This window comes from Trichosurus vulpecula, chromosome 4 (assembly GCF_011100635.1).
Source record: "Trichosurus vulpecula isolate mTriVul1 chromosome 4, mTriVul1.pri, whole genome shotgun sequence".
NCBI classification, from domain to species: Eukaryota; Metazoa; Chordata; class Mammalia; order Diprotodontia; family Phalangeridae; genus Trichosurus; species Trichosurus vulpecula.
Window position 1 is genome coordinate 66,567,127 of NC_050576.1, and position 21,387 is coordinate 66,588,513.

Consider the following 21,387-nt stretch of genomic DNA (forward strand, 5'->3'; position numbering starts at 1 on the left):
TAAAACACCTTAAGAGAACTTAAAAACTTTAATATTCCCTTGCATGGTCACTTTTCACAAATTTAATTGGTGCTTTTTGTCCTTTACGTCACATAATCTGTTCCTTGTAATACTGCCTTTTCTTCCCTTCCCCCTCCCCACTATCCCTTGTAACAAAGTAGTCATTCCCTGGGTGACTTAGCACTGAGAGCATCATCAGGCTCTGGAATCAATATTGGCCATGGCACTTAATCCGAATTCAACTTTCAGTGTTTTCATTTGCATTAAAATCATCACATCATTTTGCTGGCTCTAACTTTTTCATCCTCTATCATTTAATAAAAGTCTTCCCATTTCTTTCTCATAACCAGCATTTCTTATGATGAGATAATATTACCATGATATGTTCAGTCATTACCCACTCGAGGGCCGCCTACTTTGTTTCCATGTTTTTGCTATTCATGGTCTTAAGTTGAGAATGTTGGGTCCCTATTACTCATCTGGAGGAAGGGGCATATTGTCTTCCTTGCTAAGCTGCCTCCTGAATGGGTCTCTCAGAAACTGTCAGTCTGTTCTAGCACTAAGATAGGTACTTCAGAAATATTTCCTTCTATAGTCCTTCCTCCCAGAACATTTGCCCCTAGCTCAAGCAGCTGTGGGCAAGCTCCCCTGCTCATCCCCTCTGGTTGGACTGACTCCTTCCTCTCTAACTCTTGACCCGTGGTTGTCCAGTAGAGGAGGGAACCAATCAGCTACTCACTGAAAACAGACAAGAGTGTACTGCTGAAAGAGAATCCCCATTGCTCCTCTGCTTCCAAGTAAGTCATGTACTGAAGTCATGGAGAGAAGGGGAAGAAAAAGAAGCCACCTAAAAGGGGAAACATTGGGATTGGAGCTTAACATCAAAATGGGGAAATGTGGAGTCTGTATCTTAGAAGAGAAAGTATGCCTGGAGAAAGAGCTTCATGGGTAGAACTAGGCATCTTGAAATTCAAAGTTGTTTCCTGAAGAATTGAGAAACATAGTGGGAGTTGATAGGGGTAAAAGGCGGTCAGGAGGGGTTTCATGTTCTCACATCACAACTTAAATGGAATGTTAGGTAGGTGGGGACAGACTGTGGGGACTGCCATTTAACATTTTTATAGGCCTTTTTTCCCTCCTAGAAAGCTATGGGTTCAGACCTACTGCTTTTCTTCTTCCCTCCCCCACTGAAGCCTTTTGTCCACTTAGTGTTTGAGGCTAAATTTGGGTCTCCAGATTCATTCCTGCAACAAATGTTAAGGTGCCTACTAACAGATGTAACTGTTTTACACAGAAAAATTTCATTTCTCCAACACAGTCTTTGAATGCTCATGTTATAGGCAATAAAGAGACTATTAGATTAACACACCATATAAGCTGGTACTTTTTCTAGCTTTCTAGTATCTAGAGATACTAGCTGCTAGGTACATCTAATAGAGCTTACAGGACTGCCTAAAGTAGTGTTCTGTTATACTCTACAGCTAAGTCCCATTTAGTGACAATAATCCTCTGAATTAATTTATAACTAAGTAAATTAAGTAAAATTTGATGACTTGGTCCCAGCCCAGTAGAATAATTTGACCACTTCAGGGAATTTGTTATTTCCACTAATCAGGCAATCTATATAGTATAGTTGAGAACCGGATGTTGGCCTGTGGGCATTGTAGGAGTGAGTTCTCCCACTGAAAACACCAGTCAATCAACAAGGGCATATTAGGCACCTAATATGTGTCAGGTACTACACTTACTGCTGGAGATAGAAAAAAGCTTTAAAAAAACACCAGTCCCTGTTTTTAAGAAGCTTACAGTCTTAATTGGGGAAGCTATGCAAATAACTATGTACAAACAAGCTATGTACAGGATTAATTGAAAATAGTTAACAAAGGGAAGGCATTAGACCTGAAGGGGAATGGGAAAGGCAGCTTCCAATAAAAGGAAGATTTTAACTGAGACTTGAAGGAACTTGGGGAAGTCAGGAGGCAGAGATGAGGAGTAAGAACATTCCCAGCATGGGGGATAGCTGGCAACAAATCCTGGACTTGGAAGATAAGAGTGTCATTTTCTAACATTACTGGACTGCAGAGTACATGATGGGTTGTAGGGTGTAAGTAAGAAGACTGGAAAGGTAGAAAGTGGCCAGATAATGAAAGGTTTTGAATACCAGACAGGATTTTATATTTGATTACCAAAGTGATAGGGAGCCACTGGAGTTTATTGAGTAGAGGGGTGGCATGGTCAGACCCAGACTTTAGGAAGATCACTTTGTTGGCTGAGTGGAAGATGTACTGGAGTGGAGAGAAACTTGTAGCAGGGAGACCTGGCTATTCTAACAGTCCAGGCACGAGGTGATGAGGGCCTGTCCCAGGATGGTGGCAGTGTCAGAGGAGAGGAAGGGCCATATTGGAGAGACGTCATGAAGGCCTTGGCAAGTTATTGACTATAAGGGGTGAGAGGGAGAGGAGACAAGGATGGCGCCTAGAGTATTAGCCTGAATGACTTGGAGGATCATGGTACCCTTGCCAGTAAGCTAAGAAGGGAAGGGTTTGGGGAATAATAACTTTAGTTAGGGACGTGTTGAATTGAAGATGTTGAGGACTCTAGGCATTTGGAGATGCTACTTAGCAAATAGGTTAAAGCTGGATAAGCAGATTTGAGAATCATCAGCAGAGAGATGGTAATTAAATTCTTGGGAGCTGATGAGATCACCAAGTGAAATAGTGTTGAGGGAGAAGAGAAGAAGGCCTAGGACAGAGCCCTGTGGGACCCCCATGATTAGAGAGCATGACCTGGATGAAGATCCAGCAGTTTCCTAAGATTAATTACCTGCAACAAAACAGGACATAAAAATGTTCTCTGAACTTGAAGAACTAGAATTACATCTTGGTTGAACCCAAGGCCTATAACCCAGTGTATGAGGAATCCATGGATTTTTTTTAGAAAGATATATTTGTTTGCTTGATATCTTTCCCATTAGATGGTGAGATCCTTGAGGGCAAGGGACTGCCTTTTTTTTTTTCATCCCCAGTATTTAGTACAATGCCTGGCGCATAATAGACACTTAACGAATGTTAATGTGTAAATAACATAGACCTCTGAGGTTGAGGTAGGGGAGAAAATAGACTTTTCAGAGCCCTGAAGATACTGCTCTGAGGCCAGTGGCTCCTGTAGTTATGTTTCACAGCTCCTGCCACCAGGATCCTCTGTTAGAGGAAGCCTTTCCTGTTGAGAATCTGACCACTTCCTCAATCTCCTTCTCTCTCTTATTTCACTCTGGCTACCCTTGAGTCTATGCCCAAAGCTATAATGGAATTCACCCAAGTGTGCTTGGTACCATTTGTTCAGTGGTATGATTGGCAGCCTTCTCCATAACCTGTCACATTCCGAGAATATCTCTCCTTCCTCTTCTCCCTCTAAGCTCTCAAGCTCCTTTCCTGCAGTTGGTAGGTCCATTTTAGTGGGCACTGCTGCTGAGTTTGAATACCTGCAGGGAAAGAATGAGTTGAGGTTTTTCCAAGAGGTAAATGGGCTAAACTGTGTGTCTGATTTCTTACAGATCATGGTGCCAGCAGCTGTGGAAAGTGGAGCAGCAGAAACATAAGGGGGCAACACTGACCTTAGGCCCCCAGAGGTGGGGATGGTTTTGCTGCCCTTGGGTCCCCTTGGATGAGGATGATTTTATGGAACTCAATGAGCACGGGTGAGTGGGCAGAAAGAGTAACAGAGGGATTATATGGAATCAGCTAAGCCCTAGGAAAATCAGCTCTAGCGCTATGATCAAGGCCCATGCCCAAATTACATTTTATCAGACGAGGAAGCAACCTCAAAGATAAGTGCCTTCACTGACCGAGCTGCCAAAAAAGCATGGCCATGAGCCTGGCTGAGTTCTAGGTGAATACCCACTTAATATCAGCCCTAATACTGTCCATTCCAAGATCACATTGTGACCTATCCTTTCCAGTGATCAGCTGCCAAAATCCCTAGATTACTTAGAGTATAAACTTCTTAAGGGCAGGGACTGTCTCAGTTTTGTGTTTGTATCCTAGCCTTCCAGTCAGCTTTCCTAACTCCAGTCCATTCTTCCCCCTTATTCCATTCTTAGCCTCAGCCCTAAAGGATAGTTTATGCTGGCATAACTCTGGGATACTTACTTGGCACTGTACCAGGTGACCCCAGTATTCATTGAAAACTTCCTGGAGGCAAAATTTTTTTTGGACTCCTGACATTTCAGTACCAAATCACAGTAGGTTTAGTTTGGGCTCAGCCTATTGTATCCAATTTAGAGGGTACACAAAACCCTGGATCAGTTCTAAAATACATCCCATCTTAATGTCTTGCAAAAGGCTGGGGGATTGCCTTGGCTGGACCTTCTGAAGCTGCTACAGAGTGTCACAAAATAGCCCATTCCTATCTGAACCTGACTGCCAGGTTTGGCCTAGAGTGGGAGAACTGACTTCCATGATTATTCAGCAGCTCCTCTCACCAATCAGTTCTCCAGAATCACACCAACTGCCTTTGTTTTTACTCACACTCTGCTAAATTAAGATGGAGAAAATTATGAAACCATCGCTGGTTTGGTCCACTGCAAATTTCTGTCACAGAATCTCAATTTGGTCCCCACTGCAGTAAGGCAATCTTTTACTCCTTAATCAACTATTCCACCCACTACAGCGGCTTTTTCCAACTTCATCATCCTTGCTCGAACCTCCCATGGCTCCCCTTCCCACTACCTTTTCACCTGACAACCTCGCCTTGTATATTTTCCCTGAAAAAGTTGAGGTCATTTACACAGAGCTTCCTGGTCCCCCCTCTCCTCATCTCACCTACTCAGATGCTTTCCATCACTGAGTCCTCCACCCCTTCTTGCCAAGGCAAACCCCTCTGCATGTATAAGTGTTCCCACTCCATACCATCTTCTCCAGCAGGATGCCCCTTTGACATATCTGTAATCTCTCCCTGTCTACTGGCTGCTTCCCTACAAGCATGTCCGTGTCTCTCCTGGACTTAGAAAGCCCTCACTTGATTTGTCCAGCCCTAGTATTTCATCTTATACCTCTCCTCCCTTTTGTGACTAAAAGCTGTCTATAATTGGTGCCTCAGCTTCCTTTCCTCTTACTCTCTTCTTAACTTTGCAGTCTGACCTCATTCAACCAAAACTATTCACTCCAAAGTTACTGATGATCTCTTAATTGCCAAAACTTATGGACTTTTCTCAATCCTGATCCTTCTTGATCTCTCTGTAGCCTTTGATACTGTCAATCACTTTCTTTTCCTTTATATTCTCTTCTCTCTAGGCTTTTAGGACACTACACTTTCTAGGCTCTATCTAGATGACCATTCCTTCCTAGTCTCTTTTGTCGGATCTTCATCCAGGTCATGCCCCTTAACTGTGGGTGTTCCACAAGGTTCCATTCTGGACTCTCCTCTTCTCCCTCTATATTGTTTCACTTGGTGATTTCATCAACTCCCATGGATTCAACTGTCATCTCTATGCAGATAATTCTCAGGTTTACTTGTTCAGCCCTCACCACTCTCTGGACCTTGAATTTCTCATCTCCAATCTCAAACTGGTTGTTTCACAGAAATCTAAAGATTAACATTTACAAAACTGAACTCATTGTCCTTCCTCCCAAGCACTCCCCTCTTCCTAACTTCCCTGTGGCTGTGGATGGTACAATCATACTCCTAGTCACTCGGGCTTGACACCTACACATTATCTTCAATTCATCACTCTTTCAATCTTCATATCCAATCCATTTCCAAGGACTATTGCTTTTACCTCTGTATCATTTCTCATATACACCCCCTTCTCTCCTCTGACATTGCCACCACCCTGGTGAGGGCCTCATCACCTCACCTCCTGCTTGAACTTTTACACCAGCCTCCTGGTTGGTCTTCCAGCCTTCTAGTCTCCCCATTCCAGTCCATCCTCCACTGATCTGTGAAAGTGACCTTCCTCCAACCACTAACCTCCAAGCATTTCTACTGGCATGTCTGAAACTCTCCCTCTCTATCTCCACCTCCTGGCTTCCCTAGCTTCCTTCAGTTCCAGCTTCCTCCAGTCCACCTTCTGCAAGAATCCTTTCCGTTCCCCACTTAATGCGAGCACCTTCCCCCTGCTATTTGTAATTTATTGTATGCATCTTGTTGGTTTATAGTTGTTTGCAAACCTTTTACCCCATTAGTCTGTAAGCTCTTTGAGAGCAGGGACTATTTTTTTGTCTTTCTTTGAATTCTCGGTGTTTCGCTGGCACATGGTAAAAGCACTTAATATATGCTAATTGACTGACTAATTTCTTAACTTCTAGAGAACAAAATGTCACTTGTCAAGTCAGCGATAAAATGAAGGGGACTACATATCTTTTCCCAATTCCTTTCCTAATCGCCTATCTATGATTAAGACAATGGCTAGGAAGTTGGCAAGGGATCTAGCGAAGTAGCCCTTTTGTAACTGAGGCCCAGAGAGATTAAATGATTCAACTACATAAAAAGTCAACGTCAGAACTAGATCAATCTCTCTCTCTCTCTCTCTCTCTCTCTCTCTCTCTCTCTCTCTTTCTCTGGTAGTTGGACTACACATCTTCTTTTCTTTATAATGAGCTTTTCAAACCCAATATAAAAAAGGTAGTCACTGATATTTACCCAAATGATGTAGAGCCAGCTAGGTGGTGCAGTGGACAGAGCACAGGACCCAGAATCAGGAAGACCTGAGTCTAAGTTCAGTCTCAGATGATTACTAGCTGTCTGACACTAGGCAAGCCACTTAATCTCTCTCACCCTCAGCTTTCTGATCTTTAAAATGGTAATAAGAATAATTACTTCTGTCTTCCAAGGATGTTTTGAGGATAAAATGAAAGCTCTGTGAAGTACTTGGCATACTTTAAAATGCTATAAAAATGCTAGCTATTATTATTTTTTTATTACCAGAAATGAAAGCAATATCATATGGTTGCATATTAAAGATTTGCTTGCTTAGGAGATCTTGAAATGAAGACTGCTCCCTAGACATCTATGTGAATGTCCCCAACCAACCTCTTTAAACACAGAAAGGAAAGAGTGGGTGACATGAAAAAATTACCTTGCTATTTAAATTGGTCTTTAGGACATTTGATTTGCCCACAAACTATGTGTGTGTGTGTGTGTGTGTGTGTGTGTGTGTGTGTGTGTGTGTATTGTTGTTCAGTTGTTTCAGGCATGTCTGAAATCTCCATGACACCATTTGGGGTTATCTTGGCGAAGATAGTAGAATGGTTTGCCATTTTCTTTTCCATCTCTTTTACAGGTGAGGAAACCGAGGCAAACAGAATTAAGTAACTTGCCCAGGGTCACACAGCTAGTAAGTGTCTGAGGCAGGCTCACACACACACACAGGCATGTACAATGCATATATGTGCATGCATATGTGTGTGCGTGTGTGTGTGTATTTATATATGTATATGTACATACAGTTGAATGTCATATATAAAAAAGAACATTGATAAGAAAGGCCACAAGACATAAGCATTTCTAGGCAATGAATACCATTTGGTGTATGTTTTATTCTACCTTCACACCCCACCCCACCCTGCCTTTTCACCACCCCAATGTAGTGTTAGGCCTGTCAGCACTTACATATGCAGAGTTATTTATAATCTCTTCCATGTACTGACTTGCACAGGGGTACAACATTAGTAAGCAGTGGGAGAGATTTGAGGCCATGCCAGAGAAGAATTGGTCAAAAGAAGTGGGTACTTTTGACCTGGAGCAGAGAAGGGAGAGGGAGATGTAATGTGGGAGCTGCCAAGCAAGCATCTAGCCGGTTTTATCAGGTATGAACAGCTTCGTGTACCAGGCTAGAAGTTAAATATACATCTGAGGGCTAAGTTGAGGAAAAATGGATTGTGTGAAGAGTCGATCACTGCTGAGGTGAATGCTTTGGGGAATGAGGCTTAAAAGGAAGTTGGCTTCCTTTGATATGCACAACAGTGAATGCCATGCTACTTATCCTGACGTTGTCAAGGATTCGTAGCTCAGTGACCAAGTGTCCTATCAGTCAGTGATGGGTGAAAAGGAATAGAGAAAAGTTAATGCTTGTGCAAATGAAGTTTACAATTAACATTTTTAGAGAATGAGGGTAATGTGTGCTGTTCTCATTACTGGTATCCATGTAGGCTTGTAAAATTATGCTCATGGCAAAATGACCAGATTTTAGCTACAATGCAGAAGGCAAACCTGGTCTATTTTGCTCTTGTGGCTAGTGGGAGGAGGGGAATGGGTGAATCCTCCCTACCATGGGGAGTACAAGCCCAGAACTGGATGTCCAGAGGTGATCTGTTGGTGAATGATCCTGTAAGCACAGTAGGTGCTTACTAAATGCTTTTTGACTTGAATTTGCTCCAGTAGGGTCTGAGGGCTGAGTCTATCTGTCTCTCTCACCCAGGGAAGGACAGCAGCCCAAAGCTTTTGAAAGTTTACGTCAGAAGATTGTGGGTGGAAACTCTCAGAGGTTTGCTCTAAGCTTCCTGAGGCTTCCTCAGAGAGCAGGTGTTTCTCAGAGAATCTGCATGTGTTGAGAACAAGAGAGAGGCTTCCCTGAGCTGCTGGGGCCGTATAAAGATAGACCTGAGTTTCTTTCTTTCATACAGCCCCCGCAGGAATCCCTGCTCCGCTGAACACTTATTTCTACTGAAGGAGGATTGGTCCTTCCAAAAAGCAAGAGAAGAGAACCTTCCACACTGGGAGAACCAGCCCCTGATACTACTTGTCTGCCATGCAGCAGAACCTGAATTATCTTTACCCTCAAATCTACTGGGTGGACAGCAGTGCCGGCTCTCCCTGTGCTCCTCCATTGACAGCTCTTCCCTGTGCACCCCCGGTGCCTGAAAGGGCTGGTCTGAGGAGGCCAACACCACCACCACTGCCGCCGCCACCACCACCACCACCACCACTGCCACATGCACCCACTCCACCTCCACCTCTTCTGCCCTGCTCATCTCTAAAGAAGAGGATCGATAACACAAGTCTCTATCTTCTTCTGATCTTTTTTATGGTTTTGGTGGCCCTGGCTGGACTGGGAATGGGAATGTTTCAGCTCTTCCACCTACAGAAGGAGTTAGCCAAACTCAGAGAGGTAAGCCTGAGCTCATCCTTAGGTGGACTGCTACATATCAGAGTGAGTGTGCGTGAGATAACTCTGTTGGTCACTCCACAAAGTGCTTTCTGATCCTTTTTTTGGTGGGTGTGAAGTGGATAGTACTAGTCATCCCATCCTATGGACAGAGAGACAGAGGCGTAGAAGGGGCAAAGTGAGGCTTGAAGTGTAGAGGTTCTGGGCTAGGCAATGATTTCTGAGGTCCTTCCCAACTCTGAACTTACCTATTCTTTGGTAATAAAGTGAATCAAGGGCCAAACTGAAACAGAGATTCCAACAAAAAAGCAGCTGCACTGCCTCTCACTTGTCAGTTTAGAAGAAATAAGAACAAGACCCATGAATGTGAATGTAGGAGCTTTTGATTTCAGTGGATCAAGGATCTTTTCAAACCTAATCACGTGAATCCCAAGTGTTCAAGCAGTCTGGTTTTTCTAACCTGCTCTTTAAATGGTAAAATTGAGGCACAAAGAATGTTGACTTTCTTTGAGTCAATGGTGGTTAGGAAGAGGATCTGAGGTTTGTTGGGGTCTTTGTCCAGGACTTTTAAAGTTTTGACAACAAGACCTCCTTTATTTATTAGACTAAATGTATCTTACATTTGTATATTTTCTTTTGCCAGTCCACCAGCGATCGGCAGGTAGTTTCATCTCCTGAGCAGCAAGTAGGTGAGTCATATATATATACATGTGTATGAGGTACCTCATGTAAATCCTAGGCAAGCAACCAAATTTATGAAATACCTCCCATTTTCATCCCTTTCCTTTCTGTCCTCTCTGATGCATTCAGTGAATACATACTCCAGGCTACATCTAACTCTTTTGCTCGTCATTATGGTTATTTTAGCTGCCTCATATTACTAGAACACATATTTGTAGTCTTGAATATCTCTACAAATGGAGGAGATAGCTAACTAGACAAAACTATAGAAAATTCAGAACACCCATGCATAATCCCAACCTGCATTCCCTTTTGACTTAATCCTATTAATAATAATAATAATCTTATTAATAGTTATAAGTCCACTGGATGTTTGAAGAGGCAGGGGGACTCCTCCTATCTACAAGAACAATTAAGATTTGGCTGTGTTGGAGGCAATTGTACCTTTCTCTCATAATCTCTGTGTTAGAGATTAGTTGATAGTTACGAGATCTTTGATGGATCCGTGACTGGATACTTTGATCAGTCTGTATGTAGGTCCCCAAACCCTCCCTGCCTTGTCATCATGTACTTTCCTAGAAATCTTCCAAATAATACTTATGTGATGATTTAGAGGCCACTTGGTTCTTTTAGTGTCTTGGGGATATCAGTGAACTTCTTGAAAAGTCCATCTGTCATCTTTCTCTCTTTCTCTATGATTGGCTCACCTCCGTTTCCAGGTATAAAGGTGTCTACTAATGTCTTTTATGCCCACACCCACACATTTGGTAATATGCTGCTTACCACTTTGGTGACACAGCATGTTATCAGTGGTCAAGTTAAACTGGATTTTTAAATCTTCCAGTCTTAATAATTACCAATCTGTAGTGGTAGGAGACCTGACTTATTTATGTGTTAGTAAAACAGGAATGTGGGGGAGTTGGGAAGAGAGTAGAAAGTACAATAATTCAATTTAATTCCACAAACATCTCTGACCTAGGTGCTAGGGAAGACTAAAACATCTGAGAAACTTGGCCCCATGGAGTGGTGGCACGATGCTGTGGAAAGAACATTGCTTTTAGAATGAGAGGACTTAGGTTCAAATCCTGATTGTACTATTTACTGCTCATGTGTGCTTGTGCAAGTTACTTCATCACTATGGGCCTCAGTTTCCTCGTGTGTAACAAGATAGAGTTGGACTAAATGCCCTCCAAGGGATCTCCAACTCAAAAACTGTGATCCTATGATCTCTGCTCTCAAAGACAATATATTCTAAGTGGGAAGATAAGACAGGCCCACACGTGTGAAGCACAGAAAGGGGGTGAAACAAGGATTTTATATTGCATTGAACCCAGTTCTTTAGTCTTCTTAGTTTCATTGTCCATTCTGAAAATGCTTTATGAAATTTGAACTTTGTTTCCTTTGCTACTGTTAATCATTAGCATCCTACTTTGATGCCTCATTGTGATGTAGAAGTGACCCATAGCTCTCTAAGCCAATGGGACACAGTATCTTACGGGCCTTATAAAGCTAGAAAGGATTCAGAAAAGGGGTCTATGATGAACTGTATGTCTCCCATCTGAAGATCAGCCTCACCAGGAATGAAGAGGCTTATAATGGGAGTTTTGGCCCATGAGTGATAAGATTGCTTTGGCCACAGAAGCTGTCTGCAAAGGCATGGAAGGCTTATGTGAGATCTGGATTGAAAAGGGGGGACCCGACACTGAATCTTTGTGAAGAATTTCTTTTTCTTTTCCTAAGTGGGCAAGTAGCTGTCAGAGCAAGGGTGGTTCTATTGGAAAATTAAAAAAATTGGGTTAACTCTGAAGCTCAGAGTTATAGCTCTTAGCCAGAAGTAAGGCTTCCTTGGCTCTTGAGTATTAGAAACAATGGGTCACAAAGGGGGAAGGTACAATGAACTGCCGGATTTTGTTGTGAGGAGTAGCCTCATACAGAGTCCCCAGTTGGGGCTGGATCAGGGAGGAGGTGCTGAGGCTGTCCCAGATCATACATTTTGGAGTTGGATAAACCTTAGAGGTCATCTAATCTACCCATTTTTACGGATGAAACTGAGACCGTGAGAACTTAATTGACTTGTCCAAGATCACATAGCTAATTAGTGACAGAGATGGATTTAGGACCCAGTTTTTCTGGTTTAATATATTATCTCCCATAACAAGAAAACTTATTACATCTGTCAATCAGTAAATAGCATTTCCTAAGCATCTGTTCTATGCCGGGCACTGTGCTAAGTGCTGAGGGTGCAAGGAAAGGCAAAAAACAAAAAAAAACAAAAAAAAACAAAAAACATTCTCTGCTCTCAAGGAGCTCACAGTCTGATTGATGGGGAGAAAACATGAAAACAACTACTTACAAACAAGATATAGACAGGATAAACTGGAGGTAATCAACAAAGGAAGGTACTAGCAATAGGGGAGATCAGAAAAGGCTTCTTGTTCACTTGCGAAAGTTTTCTTTATCCAAGACCTATCAAGGAAAGGAGAAAATGAAACCTAAAAAAAAAAAAAAGGCATTATTTCAAACGAAGGAGCAGCTAGGTGGCATGGTAGAAAGAGGGCTGGGCCTGGAGTCAGGAAGATTCATTTTCCTGAGTTCAAATCCGGCCTTAGACACTTCCTAGCTGTGTGACCTTGGGCAAGTCATTTAACTCTGTTTGCATCAGTTTCTTCATCTGTAAAACAAGCTGGAGAAGAAAATGGCAAACCAGTATAGTATGTTTGTGAAGAAAACCCCAAATGAAGTCATAAAGGGTTGGATATGGCTGGAATGACTGAATAGCAAATAAAATCTTCAAATGGACAACAAAAACAAGACAAAAAGAGGATGGCAAAGCTGAGCTTTAACAATGCCTAGTATATATTTCTAAATGTTCTCCAGCAATTATACAGGTAACACAGATGTAAAGCTGCCTTAGAATATGAGCTTGGGGGTTCTTAATCATTTCTGTGTCATGGACCCCTCTGGCATTCTGGTGAGGCCTATGGACCCCTTCTCAGAATAATGTTGTTGGTCATTCATTTTAGTTGCATCTGACTCTTCATGACCTCATTTGGGGTTTTCTTGGCAAAGATACTGGAGCAGTTTGCCATTTCCTTCTCCAGATCATTTTACAGATGAGGAAATTGAGGCAAATAGTGTTTTTTAAATGTGTATAAAATAAAATACATAGGTTTTCAAAGGAAACTGTTGAAATTCAGTTGTCAATATATGGAGGTACATAAAGACATGTACATATATTGACACATGTACATTATGTTTGTATATGTATATACATGTGTGTGTTATGAAGCCCTGTAATCTGGATGTAGGGACCTTGGTGATATTTTCTGAGTAGCTCCTAATTCTGGGACAAACTTATATTGTTGGTCCATTGGTTGATTGGTGATTGATCGATGTACATGAAGGAGGAAATAAACATGATACGGTCAGGCTGGAAACCAAACCAAACCTTGAGAGGAAAAGGGCATTGGTTTGATCAAATGATTAGGATGCTTCATATCACATGTAGCAATAGGTAGATGAGCTTCTAATATTAGCTGATACTTCATTATTGACTTTCCCTCAAAGATTTGTGATTTCATCAGCCTAGCTACTTCTTCTACCACTATTAAATAAAACCTCTCTACTACTTAGTAGATGGTCTTTGAGAACCAGTGTCTGAAAAATGTGTCATCCCTGGGCCAGCTTGTGATGGGTCTCATCTGATCCTCTGATGGGATGTATAGAGTATCATAGGGCCTGTGTTTGAAGCTGTGCAAGCAAGATAGAACCTCCTGGAAACTGTACTTTTCAGGCCTCGTCTGGGGAAAACCTGGGCCACCTCCAGGCTGCAATGAAGCAGTGATATGGAGCTCTAGAGGAGGAATAAGTTATTGCTGATAGCAGGTATAAGAAGGCAGCTAGGTGGCACAGTGGATAGAGTGCTGGATCTGGAGCCAGGAAGACCTGAGTTTAAATCCAACCTCATACACTTAACTTCTGTATGACCCTAAACAAATCTTTTAACCTCTGCCTCTGTTTCCTTATCGGTAAAATGGGGATAATAATAATACCTACCTCCCAGGATCAAATGAGATTATTAGGTGTTATTATTAATAACTGGATCTGGCTATGAACATCATTAAGGTGTTTGACAATTTGAAATGACCAGCTCTACTCCTCCATCCTCATCATCTGCTTCATGAAAATTTCTTGTGTAGAGATCAGATGGTCAGACGTTTCAGCTTCTCACTGACAGTCTTGGTTTTTTACTTCCTGTACAAGTAAACAAGAGTATAGGACCCTAAATAAACTGAGAAATACTTGAGATTTGTGAATCACCCTGGCTCATTTATGCTGGTGATATAATCATCCATCTAATTGGACTGCAAGGTTTAGCTTTGGGGTTTGGAGGCAGGGACCTAAGGAAAGCACCCTGTGGCTCATGGAGTGCAGATTATCTGAGTTTCATTAAGGAACCTACCTGTGGTATTCCTTCAGGCCCCTCCCATCCAACCCTAAGCAACTAGGGTCCCACAGCCTCTGGGGTTTTGCTAATCTTTCATCTTTCCAAAATCCAGCCTTTCCTAGACTCTCTCCCCATTTTCTCCTTCGTTGACTGGTTAGAAGTGTCATAGCTTTTAACTAAAATGAATCATTGGCTTCTTCTCCTCTTTTCTTCATGTATAGCATCTTTCCTAGTTTTCTTCCAATATGGCAGGTGGGCATGGGGAGGGGTGGAGAATACGAATGGTTCATCAGAGTAGCAGCAGACACAAACACTACATACAGTATGTATCATCTACAGATGTGTGTGCATGCATAAGTATGTAGAAGGCATGAGTGTGCCCAAAGCTATACATATGTATGTGCTGTCTGCATGCCAGGGTGCTGCCAGGGTGACTAGAATGTGGAACGTGTAGGGTCAGAGGCAGCCAAGGCCTCATTTATTCACGTGTAACAGTCTTTACCAGTGTCAAAAAGCCACGTCCTATTCATATTCATTAATTTCCTCATTCAGCCAATATTGATGACTAATGCATACCAATCAACATGGGATTAAGCACCTTCTTACTCTGTCCAGGGTACTGTACTAGAGGCTGGACAAGATAGAAAGTTTAGATAAGATCTAACGCCTCCCTTTAAAGAGTAATAATAATTACCATATAATTAATAATAATAATTCTAAAAATTAGTATTAATAGTAGTAATAACAAAATGCTCTTTAAGGTTTACAAAGTGCTTTAGAAATATCTTAACTTAGCTTCACCACAACACAGGGAAGCCAGTACTATCATCCCCCTTTTACAAGTGAGGAAATTAAGGCAGGCAGAAGTCAGGTCCTCCTGACTCCAGGGCTGATGCTGTACTCTATCCACTGCACCACCCAGCTACGCCTAATAGGACAATTCTTACATCATGGTTGAGTCTCATTGCACCACCACAACCTTGTTGGGCTAATCTGGGCTGACTTCTTGGTCGTGCTCTTTATCTCCTCCTCCTCCTCTTCGTCCTCCTTCTGCATCTTCTTCTCTTCCTCTGCTTCCTCCTTTTCCTTCTCCTCCTCCGCTTCCTCCTTTTCTTTCTCCTCCTCCGCGTCCTCCTTTTCCTCCTCCCCCTCTGCTACTACCTCTTCCTTCTCCATCTCTTCTACCATTACCTATTCCACCTCTTCCACGACGTCACACAGCTAGGATGTGTCTGAGGCAGGATTTGAACTTGTGTCTTCCTAACTCCAGGTCTAGCACTCTGTCTGCTGCACCACTTGGGTGTCTCTGCTACAGCTTATGGTCTAGGGGAATGGTAAAATGTAAGCAGAGAAAGCAATCATGTACAATATAACATGACCAGTGCATTTGAGAAGTGCAAAATGAAGTGTTGCGTGTGGCGTAAAGGTGAAGACTGTGACTGACAGTGCACGGGCTGGGGATAGATGGGCGAAAAGTCAGAGAAAGCTTCATGGAGGAGGCAGCATTTGAATTGGGTTAGGAAATTAGCAGACAAAAGGGAAAAAGGACATCCCGGGAGTCGAGAACAGCACGGGTCTTTAGAGGTGAGCGAGGGAAGAAAGCATAGGGTGCGTTTGAGGGATGGAGAGCGGTCCAGTCTGACTGTGGCATGGAGTGGGGAACTCTGGGTTGTGTAGGGCCCTCAGTACCAGGCAGACAGGGTTAAATTCCATAGGTAACAGAGAGCTATGGAAGATCCTTGAGAACAGCAGTAACATGATTAGAGCCACGGCTAGGGAAGATGAGTCTGTCAGTGCTAAGAAGGGTAGATTGGAGGGACGTGAGAGTGGAGGTGGGAAGACCCATTAGGTGGCTGTTGAGATTGTCTAGTTGGTGTTAATGAGGGCCTGGATGAGGGGAATGGTATTGGGAATAGAAAAGAAGGGCCTCATCTGAGAGATCTAGTCATACCATTCCTTTCCTCAACAGCCCAGTAAAATCGAAACCACTCTGCCTGCTGTTCAAAGCCCTCTACCACCTGGTGCTGCCCTCTCCTCAATGAAGCCTTCCCTGATCCCCAGTGTGGGTACCATCTTTTCCCTCCCAAATTTTACCCAATACTTATTTTTTTCAATCTCATAAATATACTTCTCTTGTAACACTGTGTATTATAGTCACATGGGTTTGTGTCCTATCCTCCTACTTTAAACTCTAAGTGAGATAACAGTAAGAACTGTGTCTCGGCTGAACATCATATCCACCCCAGTGCTTGGTACAGTGCCCTTCACATTGCAGGCACAGATTGCTGAACAGATGAGGGCTGTGCCTTAAGAGCATAGGACCACAGATTTAAAGCTGGGATTAAGCACAGCTGTAAAGGCCAGTTAGTCCAATTCTCCCATTTTAGAGATAAGGAGACAGGCCAAAGGAGGTTAAGTGATTTGTCCGACATCAGACGGGCTGTAATCATCAAAGGTGGGCTTTAAACCATTGCCTTCAATACTAACAACTGATCTGTTTATACTCAGTGGTTTGCAAAGTGTTTTCCTCATAGTCCTATGAGGAAAAGAATTATCATCCACATTTTATGGATGAGGAAGCTAGAGCTCGGGGAATTCATACAGTTTAGCGTCAGAGCTGAGATTCCAATAGAGGTCTCCTTCTCCTGACTCCCGAGTCCAAGTGTGCAGCATGGTCCCTATTCTCCAGGAACTCAGAAGCCAGTTGTGGGCACTAGGAGGGATTTTTTATAATCAGTGCTAGGTGAGCTATTGATACATTGACATTGGCAGTGCTTTATGAGTTCAGAGCAGGAGCAGAGAGCTCCCTGAGGGCTTGTTAATGCTTTTTCTCTTTACTGGCCTTTGGTTGTTCATGGTCTTGAGTGGGTACCAAGGGTCTGGAGAAAGTGATGACCTCTTAAAAATCTTTCTGGTAGTTTTTTCAGCTAATCGGGCAATTCTTTTTTTTTTTTTGGAGGCGGTTGGGGTTAAGTGAGTTGCCCAGGGTCACACAGCTAGTAAAGTCTGAGGCCAGATTTGAACTCAGGTACTCCTTACTCCAGGGCTTATGCTCCATCCACTGCACCACCTAGCTACCCCTAATAGGACAAGTGTTACACCATGGTGGAGTCTCATTGTGCCACCAAACCTTGCTAGGCTGATTTGGGCTGACTTCTTAGTCATGCTCTTTACCTCCTCCTCCTCCTCCTCTTCTTCCTGCATCTCCTTCTCCTCCTCCACTTCCTTCTCCTCCTCCACTTCCTCCTCCTCCTCCTCCTCCACATTTTTCAATCTTTATTGATGATTTTTTGTGGTTTATGTCACAACATATACTGCCCGTACAAGCCTGCCTCCCATCCCAGAATCCTCCCTTGTAACAAAGAAAAACAGTCAAACAAAACCACCTGATATAGGAACCATATCTATCAGCAAATACCACCTTGAGCATCTGTAGTCACTACCACTAAGAGGAGGGAGGGTTTCCTGAGCCAATTAATTAGCTGCCATCATTAGATTATGTGTAATTGTAGGGGCAGTTGTGAGACACATAGCACAGAATCAATGGGGCTTTATGGCTGACAGATCTGCCAGAGAAATGCAGAAAAGCTGGAGAGCTGAGGGGAGAGCAAGATCTTGACTCCTTAGCTCACATTTGGTTACAGTTCAAATTCATTTGTGTGCTAAAGCAGAGAAGATCTTGCAAACTATCTAACCATAACCCAAGGTAGCCTTCATTCCTGCATTTATTGTGCATGTCTGTACTTCCTACTTAGTCATAGTTGTGATTTATTTTTTAACTTCTTCAGTATTATTCTCCAGTATTTCAAAATCACCCACATGATCTTAATCATCTCCCTCCAACTGTGGCATCCTTTCCCTCCTGTACAATTCTTCCATATAGTTTGATATATTAATGTATTGCTGTCTGTTGCTAAAATACCATGCCACTGAGAATCACCTGATCTGATATCTGCCTCATGTGTGTTCTAAATTGCTTCCTTTCTTGTGGTGATTCCCTGCTTATATTTGTACCAGTGAAGAATATTGTGTCTCATTCTTCATGAACTTTTTTTTTTCTTTTTAAAAAAATAATACAGGTTATCACAATACATTTGAAAAGAAGGAACTAAAGAAAGCAGCCCATCTAACAGGTTTGTAACAGGGGCACAGAATGGGCAGAGGGAACCACTGGCAGAGAGGAGAGGCTTCTCAGGCAAACTAGTTAGATAAAAGAATGACCACCAAAATCCCCTCAAGTTTCTAAGGCTCCATAACCTGACTGACTAACCCACAGAATTGGTTGTATATACCTTTGAAAAACTCTGGTGTCTTATTACTATAAAACCACAGAGATGGTTTTATTTTCCAATTATAGTTATTTGGAAACCATGATTAATCATTTCTTCTGTAGAATGAGAAAGAACCTTAAATGTCTAGTCTTAAGTGTCTAGTCATTGACTTTGGGGTGCACATTGCAAAGGTGTGGGGCATAATCAATGACCTAGCACAGCAGTTCTGAGTCTATTACTGTATCTGGCAGTAGAAATGGGGTAAATGCAAACATGGTGGCAGGGGGGCGGTGTTCCTTGTACCTCTAGTAATATAGTCACTAATAGGGTACAGATGATTTGCTATCAGCGTAGAGTTCCTAGAGTAAATCATTTCTACAATTTACCACATCCATAATAGATAAGGATATCTCACAAAGTAATGTGTGGCTTGCCTTTAAAAGTCTTCAAATCAAGTCTGGATGACCCTGTATTAAAGAACGGCGTATGTTGCAGAGGTAGCAAGGGTTGAGAATTTGGAATCAGAGAACAAGGTTCAAATCTGGGCTCCACTGTAGGATCTCAGGCAAGTCACATACATCTCTGGTGTGTGTAAAATGAAGGGGCTGAATACATGAGGTTCCTTTCAACTTTCAATCTCAGCTCCTGTGCTGCAGAGGAGACCTCTAAATTGGATGGGAGCTTGGGCTAGTCTAAGGGCCCTAACCAGAAGTCTATGATTTAGAGATTTGGACGTCTCTTAGCACATCACCCCTTTGGGGCCATTTTGTTTTTGGGTCTTGGGATCCTGACACTTGTGAATCAGATCATTTTACAGACACTATGATATCCTGATGAAGTTGGCAGAGGAGTGATATTATCACTTCCAGTTCATAGACTAGAACCCTGAATCACAGAGGAGATGAATCAATATGCACAGTCAAGGTCACAAAGGGAGTTATCGATGGGTCAAGGAACTGAATTAAATTCATTGCTATACCCCATGTAGTGCCATTGAGTCATAGCTGGAAGGGATCATCCTGTTCAGTCACCTCCTTTTACAGATGGAGGGACTGAGACTCAGAGAAACTTGCCTATAGTCACACAGCTAGGGAATGGCAAAAACAGGATTCAAACCCAGGTCTCCGGACACCAAGTCCCATGTTCTTTCTACTATACCAAGCTATGTCTCTCTTCTGAAGGTGACTTTTGCTATAGCAAGGACATGTGACACTGTGATATGGAAGCAGTATGTTCAGATGTGTAAATGCCCTTCATTTATAGCTCCTCTCTGATTCTAGGCAAGCCTAAATCACAAGGCATCCCGCTTGAGTGGGAGGACACCTATGGAATCACCCTTGTTTCTGGAGTCAAGTACAAGAACCGGGGTCTGGTGATCAATGACACCGGCCTTTACTTCGTCTACTCCAAGGTGTACTTCAGGGGCCAGCTCTGTGACAACAAGCCCCTGGAACACATACTTTATAAAAGGAACCCCAACTACCCCCAACACTTGGTACTGATGGAAGAAAGGAAGATGAACTACTGTACCAGCCGGCAGATGTGGGCCCAGAGCAGCTACTTGGGTGCTGTGTTCAACCTTACCAGTGCCGACAGCTTGTATGTCAATGTCTCTGCATTTTCACTGGTCAGCTTTGAGGAATCCAAGACATTTTTTGGCTTATACAAACTCTAGGGCAGCTCGCAAGAAAAGAGGAAGAGGATGTGTTCACTACCTCAGGGGAAGTTGGTCCTCACCTGAATATTCCTGAATGTAAATGGCAAGGAATGGGTGGTGTGTGTGTGTGTGTGTGTGTGTGTGTGTGTGTGTGTGTGTGTGTAGGTGTGCATACATGCATGTGAAAGTGTCCCTGCCATATGAGAGCATCTACAGTTCTGGATATATTTCCAGGAGCATAGGTTTTTCCTTGACAAGGAGGACAAGAATTTTCCTATGCGAAGAACCACCTTTCATTCCACATACAAAGGAGTCAGTGCAATTGATGCGGTGTGTTTACAAGTGTGTATGCCAGTTCCAGCACTATGAAGATTAATTTTCTCTGAGAGTACTTGCTTGGGTTTTTTCTAAGCAGCAGGACATTTGAGGATTCTGAGTTCTGATAAATTCTTATCAGGAAAATTTGGTAAAGATTAAATGGTGAATCTTTGAAATTTCTGAAGGAACTAACTTTATTAGTAAGGTGTTTACGACAGCACAACGTTTTGTGGTTCTCAGAAAGTTCTAATTCATGTAAGCTATTTGTTCTGTGTCCACAGTATTTATATACAATATATGCATATTTTTCTATTAAGAGATACTTATAATAAAAAAAAATCTATTTTTAGTATAATTATGGCCTATGGAATGTTATTATTTTGAAGTGAGCAGAAAATAGATTTTACTCAGGAGAAAAAGCTCTTCCAACCTGTTGGTACTTCCTAGCTCACTATTCCTTAGAGTAATTTGTTATTTTTTTTAAGTCTGGGTCTCCTTATCACTTCCAGATTGGAAGTGGAGGGGCTACTCACAGATTGAGTCTATCTTCACAAGAACATTGGACTGCTCACTTTTCCATCTGGTTCAGTGGCAACCTGGTGGTCCCCTACTCCCAGGGACTGACCAGCTTGATGCCAGATTTAGTGCAGTCCCCAGATTGGTTTAGCCCACTGCAGCTCAGAAGTCTTGATCTCAAGAGATCCATCAGTCTCATCCTCCTAAGTAGCTGAGACCATGGATTGTAGGACTGTAATTCATTTGGACATTCATGGAGCTCTGTCAGTGTGGAGTTCAATGAAATTCTTCACCATTTTATCATTTTCATTTTTTTAAAAAATCCCTCAGTTCTATTTCTCTTGCTGAGACATTGCTGTTGAGAAGTTTACAAAATTTCAAATCTTCTTTCCCT

At 42.5% G+C, this 21,387-nt stretch overlaps 1 protein-coding gene across 1 annotated transcript; it reads left to right on the top strand.

Annotated features, from left to right (window-relative positions):
* The first annotated feature begins 8,708 nt into the window (after nucleotides 1–8,708).
* On the top strand, nucleotides 8,709–20,699 carry FASLG (Fas ligand). Its single transcript, XM_036757226.1, has 4 exons — nucleotides 8,709–9,106; nucleotides 9,747–9,792; nucleotides 18,311–18,364; nucleotides 19,783–20,699. The coding sequence occupies exons 1-4, from the start codon at nucleotides 8,747–8,749 to the stop codon at nucleotides 20,175–20,177; spliced, it is 855 nt and encodes a 284-aa protein (XP_036613121.1). The 5' UTR covers nucleotides 8,709–8,746; the 3' UTR covers nucleotides 20,178–20,699.
* Nucleotides 20,700–21,387: the final 688 nt, after the last annotated feature.

Excerpts from the sequence above, each read along its gene's own strand:
- FASLG (XM_036757226.1), top strand. The coding sequence starts at position 8,747 with ATGCAGCAGAACCTGAATTATCTTTACCCTCAAATCTACTGGGTGGAC. Across the intron at positions 9,107-9,746 it reads AGTTAGCCAAACTCAGAGAG|TCCACCAGCGATCGGCAGGT; the intron begins GTAAGCCTGAGC and ends TTCTTTTGCCAG. Across the intron at positions 9,793-18,310 it reads ATCTCCTGAGCAGCAAGTAG|GTTATCACAATACATTTGAA; the intron begins GTGAGTCATATA and ends AAAATAATACAG.